General features: G+C 41.2%; 1 protein-coding gene across 2 annotated transcripts in view; it reads left to right on the top strand.

The window, feature by feature from the left end:
- The window catches only part of LOC105988939 (chromosome unknown open reading frame, human C2orf76), a 58,035-nt gene that overhangs the window by 27,178 nt on the left and 18,996 nt on the right, over positions 1–11,861 (top strand). For both annotated transcript variants that reach the window (XM_013020718.1, XM_013020719.1), the window contains exons 2-4: positions 569–637; positions 2,478–2,622; positions 9,966–10,016. In XM_013020718.1, coding sequence (XP_012876172.1) covers positions 2,490–2,622; positions 9,966–10,016 — 184 coding nt within the window. In that variant the 5' untranslated portion in view covers positions 569–637; positions 2,478–2,489. The remainder of the gene's footprint in view (positions 1–568; positions 638–2,477; positions 2,623–9,965; positions 10,017–11,861) is intronic.

Genomic DNA, 11,861 nt, shown 5'->3' with positions numbered 1-11,861 from the left:
CCTCCCTCCCTCCCTCCCTCCCTCCCTTCCTTCCTTCGTGAGACAGTTATTTTGCTTTGTAACTCAGGCTGGTCTCCAACTCCATCTTCTTGCCTCAGCCTTCTGACATTTGGAATTACAAGTGTGTGCCACCATACCCAGATAGAAATTTTTACCATTTTGAACCCTCATGGTTAAAAATGTAGCCTTTCATTTGATATCTTGGAGTATTTTTTTTTAATTGTAAAGATACTATACAGAGGGTTACAGTTACATGAGTGAGGTAATGAATACACTTCCTCTTGAACATTGTTACCCCCTCCATTGTTTTCCCCCTACCATCCCCTCCCATCTTGGAGTATTTTTAAAAATTTATTCCTGCTCTGATTGTTGTGTAACTTGTTTTTACTCACTTAAAGCAGCATTTCTGAGATCAGTCCATGTTAATGGGTCGCTTAATGTGTTCATACTGCCTGGGTATTTTGTAGTCTGAATATGCCATCATTTGCATGTCCATTCTCATGTCCATGGACAGTTCTCAGCACATTTCGTAGTTAACAAGCCATGCAGTGTTATTATTCCTTTCTAGCTCTTCCTGCATACCTCCGCCAGAGATTCCCTGGGCCTCTGCCTATGAAGGAAATTGCTGGGCTGAAAGGTAAGTTTTACAGCTTTCCTAACTACTGCCTGAGTCACCATGAGTAGTTTCCATTTGAATGTTCCCTGTCCCTTCACTGATCAGATTTTCTTTCTTTCTTTCCTTCCTTTCTTTCTTTCTTGCAGTTATTTTATTCTGTATTCTAGGATTATGGATATGAGTCACTGGTGCCTAGGTTAGGCTGTTACTTTTGTTTTAAATTTATTGTTATTGTAAAGATGATGTACAGAGGAGTTACAGTTACATGTCAGATGAAGAGTGCATTTCTTTTTGAACAATGTCACCCCCTTCCCTTACTCTCCCCATTTCCCTCCCCCTCAGTTTTATAGTTCATTTTTTGGTGGGGGTGGTGGGGGTGGGGGTGAGGGGGTAGACATTCACACAGAGTGAGATCAAAGGATCCAATCACAAAGGTGATCACATAAAATAATATTTATCAAAATGGTCAGGCTCTCATTGGAGCCACAGCTCCACTTCTGTCTTTTTTTTTTTTTTTAGGTGGTTAATTGGAGATAAGAAGCTCATGGGACTTTTTTGCCTGGGCTGGTTTTGAACTGCAATCCTCAGATCTCTCCCTCCTGAGTAGCTAGGATTACAGTAGTGAGCCAGCCCTGCTCTTTTTTGTTTTTTTTTTTAGACAGGGTCACTGTGTAGCTCGGGCTGGTTTCTTATCTGCTATCCTCCTATCTTGGCTCCCAAGTGCTGGGATTATAGGCAAATGCCAACATGCATTCCCTGCTAAATTTTTATTCTTTATTATGTTTATTAGCATCATAGGTTTTTTTCCCTAATGTCCATGGGTTCTGTGTCCATGGATTTAACCAAGTGCTGATTGAAAATATTGAAATCTACTGAACATATAGTAGAATATAGTAGATTGTACATAGTTAAATGTAAATACTATGCTATCCTAAATAACAGACCAGCATTTTTAGCTTTGGATGTTCATGGTACATGTGTTGGGGTGATGCATCCTGGAATTAATTTCCCAAGGATACTAAGGGATGACTGTGCCTTTCTCTTATTGTAGGTAGTAACTGAAAGTAACATGAAAATAGCAGGGCTTAGCTACTACTATATGCAACTGTACTGCACTGTGTCTTTAAAATATTGGCAACTTTGCAGCATCTTTGGGAAGATACAATTCATAAGTTAGAAGCATGGTCTTTGGAATGAAATTGATGCCTGAATCCTGGCCCCATCATTTCCCAGCTTTACGTCGAACCCTTTCTGCAGTCTCTCTAAGTGTCTGGTCTCTACCTTTCCAGTGAGATAATATTAATCCATGGCACACAGGACTAGTGCAGAGTTTTAGGATGAAGTATAATACTCAACTTCAGTGATGTGAAAGATAGGTGTGGCCATAATATATTGATAGCTCAACCCTGACATCTGGCAGCACTTGCAAGGTTACATTGCTCCTTGTTGGATTGACTCTAGAAATGTACTTTCATCTCAGGACCAATTCAGGTTGTTGGCATAGCAATCTCAGAGCCATGGTGGGTCTACCATGTGCTTGTGTTTGGCTATTCCATTTCTCCCTGTGCACACATGCATATAGCTCTAGTTACTTCTGTTCATCTTCTGTGCCCTTGAGTCTTCCATAGGTCAGAACATCTGTGACACTGACTGTCCTGGATCACAGTAGTGGGGGGACATAATCTTCAAGGTCCCTTGTAGGTGCCCTGGAATCTGCCTTCCACATGGGGAGTCTGTTACTAACTATATAGCGTGGAAGGACGGACTGGGTGCCAGAGAACTAATGTGGAAAGGCAGACATGTCACCTGTAGATAATTGTGAGCTGATTTCACTTAGGTTGTTCTCGTATCTTTTCCACAGGAATTGCTTCACATGGCTGCTGAAGGAGTGACCATTACAGTTCGCATCATTCGTTCATTTGAGCACCGCAATTTCAAATTTTTGGTGTATCATGGAATCGATTTAGAACAAACTGTAAAGGAATTTATAGTATTTCTAAAGCAAGGTAGGGAATATTAAAGTCACTTTGTTTTATTTGTATTTTTGGAAAAAAATAGCTGGCTGTGATGTTAATAATAATCTCTTAAAAATATAAAAGGAAGCTGAGTATGGTAGCACATGCCTGTAATCCCAGCACTTGGAGGTAAAGGCAGGAGGAACTTGAGTTTCAGGCCAACGTAGGTTATATAGTTTGACCCTGTTTTTTTCTGTTGTTGTTGGTGGTGAAGGTGGTGGTCGTGGGTCTTGAACTCTGGGCCTAGGTGCTGTCTCTCAGCTCTTCAGCTCAAGGTTAGCATTCTACCATTTAAGTCACAGTACCACTTCCAGTTTTCTGGTGGTTTATTGGAGATAAGAGTTTCACAGACTTTCCTGCCTGGGCTGCCTTTGAACTGTGATCCTCAGATTTCAGCCTCCTGAGTAGCTAGGATTACAGGTGTGAGCCACTGGTGCCTGGCTAAGTTCCTGGTTTTTTGTTTGTTTGTTTGTTTGTTTTTGGGTCTGGTTGTGGGCCTGAACTCTGGGCCTGGGCGCTGTCCCTCAGCTCTTCAGCTCAAGGCCAGCGCTCTATCACTTGAGCCACAGTGCCATTTCCGGCTTTTTTCTTTTTGCTTATGTGGTGCTGAGGAATCGAACCCAGGGCCTCAGGCATGCAAGACAAGCGCTCTACCACTGAGCCACCTTCCCAGCCCTAAGTCCCTGTTTTTAAAGTATTTGGAAAATACTAGATTGTAAGCCAAGTACCCAACTGGCTCCTGGGCAGGGCATCAGCCTGCCCTGTGTTTCTCAATGAATGGTGTTTGTGTCCTCATCAGGGAATATTACTGTCATGTTTGGCTTTTCAAAAAAAGGAAGATCATATTTGCTTTAATGGACCTTTGTCTTTGTGGGTTGATTCACAAAAGAATGGAGAGATTGTGTTTACACAGCTGAACACACAATAGGTTTTGGTCAAGGAGTGTGGCAGGAAGGTAGTAGAAGCTTACAGCCAGGAAATCATGAGAGCTGTCTGTGGTCACAGGAATGAGAGCTATTCTGATGGGCTGGTTTATTATTTCAGACTAAAAGTAAGCAGAACCCAGTCATTTCAATAGGTCTGTGATGGGCTCCTTACCTCTGTTTTTCATTGAAGGGTTCTAGTCATCACTATTTGATAAAGCATGTAGTATAAGCTTTCATTATTTCAATTAAGGTATAATTTAGATATAGTTCAAGGTACAGGTGTTAGTGTACAGTTCTATGGGTTGATATGTTTCATTTTATATTCAACCATATTTTTTTTTTCACTCTGGCATAATTCAGACTCAGAAGAATAGTAAGGACATGCGGGGATGGTTTTCATGGAGATTTCTCCAACTGTCAACCCTTTGAAACGTTGGTCTCTGTATCTTTTCTCTTTTCTTTTCTTTCATCTCCTATCATCCCCCACCCTCCTCCGCTCCATGTTTTTCTTTGTGAACCATTTAGGAATACATTGCTAGCATAATTCCCTCCATATTTCAGTGCAGATTTTCTGAAAACAAAGACTTTGCTTTCTCTTGCATAGTCACTGTATGGTGATCACCCTCAGGAACTTGGCGTCAAGATTTCATTGAGAGCCAGCTGCCGGTGGCTCATGCCTGTAATCCTAGCTACTCAGGAGGCTGAGACCTGAGGATTTCAGTTTGAAGCCAGCCTAGGCAGGAAAGTCCAGGAGACTTTTATCTCCAAGTAACTAGTAAAAAGCTGGAAGTGGAGTTGTGGCTCAAGTAATAGAGCTCCAACCTTGAGTGAAAAAGCTAAAGGATAGTGAGTAGGCCCTGAGTTCAAGACTTCAAGACCCAGTACTGGCGCACACACACACACACACACACACACACACACACACACAAAATTTAATTGAGGCCTATTGAGATCTTAATTATTTAAGTAAGGCCTTTTATGAGAAAAGTTAAGGTCATATGTGGCATACAGTTCCTGTAGTCTGAAATACTTCTACAGTCTGTGGTATTTCATCATCTTGACAGTTTTGCATAGCATGGACTGTTCCTCTGTTGACTTTCTGATGGCCTTTCCCAGTTTAGTTTTAGGTCTGACCTTTGGGCAGGAGGATTGTAGAGGTGACGGTGGTGTTTTTCCAGGGCATTGCAGCAGGGTTGGCCCTGGCTCTGGCAGTGATGGGCAGTCAGGTGAAGGTGGCAAGTGATTTCTGTCAGGTTTCCATTGTAACTGACATTCTCCATAGGGAGTGCCCTGGGGCTCTGTGTACATCCTGTATCTATCAGACTTCTATCCACCAGCTTAGCAGTCTGATGATTCTGGCTGCATCACTCATAGTGATTTTTTTTTTCCAAATAGTGATTTTTCTAGTTCTAGAATTCCTTTTCTTGATATTAGCTGACTTTCTACAAGAAGGAAAAACATTCCTTCCCCCATTTATTTGAACAATTTGTTTACAGTGATATTGTTGTAGACTCCGTGGTTCTCTATTTAAAGGCATGTAAGTCTTTGCCATCATTGGGATCCCTTCAGTCTTTAATATGTCCCCATACTTTGAGCACTTACTCTGATGTCTCAGACTTCCTGTGATTCTTCTCTGCCCTACACATAATGTCAGACATGATCAATGAAAGTATGTAAAGATTTGTTTATTAATTTTTATGTGGCTGGCATTTAACCCAGGTCATCTCACTTGCTAGATAAGTGCTCTAATACTGAGTTACATTTTCAGCTCTAGATAACTGTCAAAAATGTAATGAATCTCCATGTTTCAATTCCCACTGGACTTTGTAAAAATTCTTCTCCCTAACACTTTTAATTCCCTGTATATTTTGAGGTAGTTTTTTTTTTTTTTTGCCCGTATTACTTCAGTAAGGAGAATCAAGGTACTGAAGATTAAGATTACAATCTAACAGAGGGAAACCTAAGCTTCACATGCTTGTAGCTGACTTTAAAAATCTCTCACTTGGCTGGGCACAGTGGCTTACTCCTAAGATCCGAGGCAGCCCAGGCAGGAAAGTCTGTGAAATTTTTTTTTTTTTAAGGATTCTTAATTGGAGATAAGTCTCATAGGCTTTCTTGTCTAGTCTGGCTTTGAACAGTGACCCTCAGATCTGAATCTGTTCAGTAGCTAGGATTACAGGTATAAACCACTGGAACCCAGTTTCATACATTTTTAACAGAATGGAAATATATTGTACTTATATCTAAGGCTTAAAGTTTTGGGACAATAATTAATTTAAATTTTTTCTTGGAAAGTAAGTGATAGAAAACACAAAATATATAGGGCCTGTGTAACAAGAAAAAAGAACACATTTTGCATGCTCTTTCCCAGGAAAATAGATATTAAGCAAAAGGTTGGCATGGATTTTCAATCAGTACCTGCCCACTGACATGCTACCTCTGAATTCAAATTTTAGTAATGAAGGGTCCCATACATCCATCCCAGGGGACCACACAGAGGCAGGCACAGGAGAAAGATTATTATAAGGTTTATTAGAGGAGCCATATTTCCCCCAAGAGGGAACACATGGCCTCTGTCCCCATCCAGGTAGCAGGAGGGGTCTGAGGGTCAGAAGTGAGTCTGTGAGACTTTCATCTCTAATAAACTACCTAAAAAAGCCAAAAGCGGTGCTGTGGCTCAGGTGGTAAAGTGCTAGCCTTAAGCAAAAAGAAGCACAGGGATAGTGCCCAGGCCCTGAGTTCAAGTCCTCCCTCCCCCCAAAAGTCTTTCATTTGGAGGTTAATGAGGGGGCAGTGCAGTATTATGCTTGCCCCCCAGCCTTGCTGTAGATGACACCTCTGCTGTGTGGTGTACAATGACAACTGTCACCTAGGTTACTTTCCAGAGATGTCCAATGCACCTACTCTTCACTTGGGCCTGGACAGATAGCTTATAGGTAACAAAAACGGAACAAACCGTGGCCACCCTGCCTGCGCACTGTGTATGTCTCCTTTGCTCTCTGGACTTTTGGGTGAGATTGTATCTGCTCAGCTTTGCATGTACATAGTAGTCACTTCAGGAATTCTTGTCTGGTTCAATTTACCTAATCTCCCCTCTCTTTCAGAGCGGAACACATCAAGATGGGAGTAACTGAGATGTGCTCAAGATTTAGTAGGTGTGGTGACCTTGTGATTCCAGGTACACCAACCCCAGGTTTCACAAACTTGTCCTGGTGTGTGCCACGGGACTGGTGGCTCTAAGTCTGCATTCACCAGTCCTTTCCTAACCAAGGAGCCCTTCTGTCCCTTGGGCCTGTGGCTGAGTTAAGATGGGGTTTCCAAGACACTAGCCTTCTATCTTCTTAGTTTTGCTGGCATTCTCAAATGAATCTTTTTCCTTGTCTTCACAACTTGTCCTCCATTCATTGGTCCCTTTTTGGCAGTGGGTAAATAGACTCACTACTTCAAAGTGATTCTGTAAAGGACTTCATATAAAGAACATAATTATTCATAAAATAACTTTATTGTCTTACATGTAAGTATGAAGTTTTTATTGCTGTTTTCTCTTTTTTTGTGTGCTGGTCCTGAGGATTGAATTTAGGACCTCTGGGTGCTGTCCCTGAGCTTTTTTAGCTCAAGGCTAGTGCTGTACCACTTGAGCCACAGCTCCACTTCTAGCTTTTTGGTGGTCAATTGGAGATAAAACTCTCATGGACTTTCCTGTCCAGGCTGGCTTCAAACACAATCCTCAGATCTCAGCCTCCTGAGTAGCTAGGTCTTAGCCACTGGCACCCAGCTTATTGCTGTTTTCTTAATGTGTATGGGGATTGACAGATCATACTAAGAGATGATGTTACATGGGAGGGGAAATAATTTCTTCAACCCTTATAAATTCTTAGTTGGAAGAGAAACCTAGAACAAAAGATAGATTAACAAGGGAAAAGTAAGCAGTTTATTAGAGTGTATTTCATATGTACCTGGGGATAGTCAGGAAGTAATTCTCAGTGAAGGCCCTATATTCTAGCATATCTGGAGTCTTTGTGGCACAATATTTAGAGCAGTGCCAAGACAGTGGAAAAAGGCTTTTGAGACCTGAGGATTGGCATTTTTTGGGCAGGGAGCAAAGGCTTGGGCAAGCTTACTAGTGTGATTCCCCTCTGGTGCCATCTGCTGGCTGAGAAGGGAAACGTTGTCAGCCATTAACCTTTGCTCCTCTGATGAAGAGGGTAGGTGGGATAGCCTTTGTCTTTGTGGTCTGTGGACTGCTTTTAGATAAATAGAAGGAACAAAAAGAACTTCTTGCATCTGCTTTTAGCTCCAAACCTTATGCCAGAGAAGCACAGATTGAGATGGCACATTCTGGTTTCCTGCAATATCACAGTGTCCTGCTTTTGAGAGCTTGTTACTCAAAGCATTTTCAAGTTTTAAAGCAAAAGGAAATTCCTACATTTTTATTTTAAATTCTTTCTGATTGTGGTGTTTTTGGTGTTGATGCAGTGAGTGCAAGGGAGTTCTTGGTACAGGCACAATAGATTCCTCTTAAAGTCCTCGAGAATAAGATGTAATTTTCAAACTACAACAAGGCCAGGGGAAGTTGTAGACTTGCCAGAGTCTGTACTTTGTTTTCTTCCCAGGACTGCAGGATCACTGAGGGAGACAACTGATTGTACCCTGTCTCCCAACAGAGCAGGGGTTCCCATCACCCCCACATGGACAGGCCTGCCTGCTAATGCCTTTCACCTGCTGTAGGGGAACTAAAACCACTGCCTGTCTCCCGTTGTGCATGGTGGAGGCCATTCCACTGCTAGAAAAAAGGTGAACTTTTGGGGGTACACAAACTTTTGAGCTGTGAGTTCGGTGCCCAAGCTTATCTTTTTCATCTGACTTGCAGGTCTGTAGAGCTTAGAAGAGTTGGTGAGCCACATCCTTGCATTCAAAGAAGTCTTGTTTTTTTTTTTTTTTTTGCTTTGTGTTTTTTTTTTTGCCAATCCTGGGTCTTGAACTCAGGGCTTGGGCACTGTCCCTGAGCTTTGGTGCTTAGGGCTAGTGCTCTCCCATTTAAGCCACAGCATCATTGTCCCTTTTAAGTGGCTAGGAGATAAGAGTCTTAAGGACTTTTCCTGTCTATGTTTGCTTTGAACTGAGATCCTTGGATCTCAGCCTCCTGAGTAGCTAGGATTACAGGCGTGAGCCACAGATACCTGGCTGAGTGAGGAGTTTTTGAGATAGTGATAATGATGACTGCTGGTGTTGCTGTGTCTGCGGTGCTTACTGTACCCATGCATTCTGCCTAGATCGTTTCATTGCAGCCTCTTGCCTCGCCATCACTCTCAATGTACAGGTAATGGACAAAGGAGGCTGAGAAACATGCCTGAGAAACATGAGGTCACATGCCTAACTAAAAGCAGCACAATAAACCAAGCCCTATGAAAGGTGTATTCCCTCTCTCTAAATTATATATATGTAGTATGTATAATTTATCTTATTTTATTAGGCATGTTATATCAAATAAGAATGTCAGTGAAGAATGCATTTTTCTGAACATTTGTAATCAAAGCTGTACTATCCATGTATGTATGTCACTACCCCTCCCCCCCCCCACACATGTAAAGTCTCTGAGATGGTTCCTGTAGTGGGATGGCTAGGTGAAGAATTGTAGGCATACAGTTTTGACATGTTACCAAATCATCCTCTGCAGGAGTTCTATCAGATGCTATTAATTAAACTGCATATTAGTATTTGGAATCTGTTTTAAAAAGACCACTTATTCTTTGTGTTGTTTTGTTTTTGTGAGGATTTAGGTGGGGCCTTTGAATTTTGGTAAGAGTCATAATATTGTTTTAAGATTACTGGTTCCTGCTAGTGACTAAAGACATTCAAGGGTTCTCAAAGTCATATATAAGCATCAAGTATATAGAAAATACATAATGACCTATACATGTATATTATAGATTTTAAGTGCACATAGGGGCTGTTGTGCTTAATGAAGTACTGATTCTGTTAATATTGTTTTTGAATTTTCAGTTCAGTTAATAACAGCTTGATTGATACCTTACTGATGGCTTCATTGTTTGAGATGCCCATGGATTTTGATGTCACATTAGCTTCATTTGTTTCCTGTCAATATGCTTCACTTAAGCCTGTGAACAGAGGAGGGCATTGTACATTATGTACATTGTACATTATGTCCATATATATATATTTTTTTGTTGGTTGTGGGGCTTGAACTCTGGGCTTGGGTGTTGCCTGTGCATTCTTCAGCTCAAGGCGAGTGCCCTACCACTTTAGCCATAGTGCCACTTCCGGCTTTTTCTGCTTATGTGGTCGAACCCAGGGCCTCATGCATACAAGACAAGCACTCTATCACTGAGCCACCTTCCCAGCCCCATGTCCCAATATTTTATACTAAAAATTATCTTTCTTTTGTAGATATTCCTTTCAGGACCAACCTGCCACCACCATTCAGAAATTACAAATATGGTAATGATTGTTTTCTTATTCTCTGAATTGTATGTTATCACTATTTTGCATTTGTTTTTTGTTGATAGGAATTTGAATTTGGTTTTCAAAGTTAATTTACTGTAAATTAGAATGAGTTTGGAGGCACTGGAGGTAAAGCTCAGCCATAGCACACATACTTAGTATGTATAAGGCCCTGGGTTTCATCCCTAGCTCCAAAATAAGTAAATAACCCATTTGGAAGGTTATGGAGGATAGGAATCCTACTATATTGTTAAAACAAGTTGTAATTGTTTAGGAATGCAGTGTGTGTTTGAGGAATAACATGTTTGGCAAAACTGTTTCTATAATAAGTTCTTTACCAGATAATCAAAGAAGGAAAAATGATTGAGGACTAAGAATGAGAAGAACAGATTTTTTAATTTACATGCAAATAACTTGAACAAGTTAGGTTTATATGTTGCATGTTGCAATGATGATTTAAATATATTGTAAGAAGTCCAGAGGCTGGGAGTCATGAATTGGAATAAAGACAGAAGAGCCACTACCTTTCAGCATACTGACATTTAGCAAACCTGAATTGGAGAGTTGACTTGAAAATTAGGATGCACCTAATGAATATGTCCATTAATGAGTGCAGACATTTTTAAAGTATACATTTTTTATTACCTTAGATCATTTTTTGGAGTGGCTTTTTCTGCTGTTCCAGTTCCACAGGGCAACTGATGACCTAGAGTCCTTTGAAATAGCAGCCTTCTCCGTGTGTCTGCATTTTAATACCAGAGACTTAATTGTGAGGTCATAAGAGGTAGTCAAGCAGAATTGAAGGCACTGAGTGGAAAGTACCTTGATTTATTGGCCCTAAAGCATTTACATACTCAATATTGAGTAAGAGAAAGGAATAGAAAGTGTGATTAAGGTAAACATGAAACTTCTCAGTTGTGGCTTTCTTGGCTTTTGAAGAATAGCGCCTTGAAATAGAACCTTCAACTTGACTCATCTTTCACGTGCCACTTCAAATTAGAAGAGTTACATATGGTTTCCCTTTTGCATGGTGCTTGTGTCTATATAAGACTTAGATTCCACACAAGTTGTTTCTAAAGATCAATTTAAAAATAATGAGAGCATCAGACTATCTGAGTTGTGATAAATAATTCCCTTTCGATGATTGCATCTGATTGACACCCTTTCCTCCCAGGGCTTCTGTGTATGCAGAGGAGCTGGGGAGAAATTGCAGAACCACTGGAGTCTTCTTTGTTGGGGTTTGGCGAGTTAACAGTCTGATACTTTGTGAGGAGCAGGAAAGGCTGCAGTCTTACTTTGTCACCTGCCATTGCCATCCAGCATTGTTGCATGACTTGTGGAAACTGAACACTCCTCTGGGTGTGGGGAAGTAGGAAGGGTGCAGAGTCAGATCCCAATGTTTCAGGTTACTGTTGCTGTGACCTTGGGCACAGCTGGCTCTCTTGGCCATCAGTGTCTGAGATTTCCCAGAGTCCCTTCTTGTTTAATTGACATCTACATCTGTTACTGATTTAACCACTTATGCTACTTATTTTTAAGTCCCAATTGTGTAGCTATCAGGTACTCAAGGCATTCATGTCCAGTGCTCATATGCTAATTGCTATTTTATAAGGCTCTATAAAATCAGACAGTTCATGTGCCAACATAGTAAATGTTCCACAAATACAAGATACTATTTTTATTTTTTTTTGGGTCCGGTCATGGGGCCTGAACTCTGGGCCTGGGCACTGTCCTTCAGCTCTTCAGCTCAAAGCTAGCGCTCTACCACTTGAGCCACAGTGCCACTTCCGGCTTTTTTCTTTTTGCTTATGTGGTGCTGAGGAATCGAACCCAGGGCCTTGA

The sequence above is a fragment of the Dipodomys ordii genome, unplaced genomic scaffold, assembly GCF_000151885.1.
Source record: "Dipodomys ordii isolate 6190 unplaced genomic scaffold, Dord_2.0 Scaffold52, whole genome shotgun sequence".
NCBI classification, from domain to species: Eukaryota; Metazoa; Chordata; class Mammalia; order Rodentia; family Heteromyidae; genus Dipodomys; species Dipodomys ordii.
This window is presented reverse-complemented; position numbering and strand designations above follow the sequence as displayed.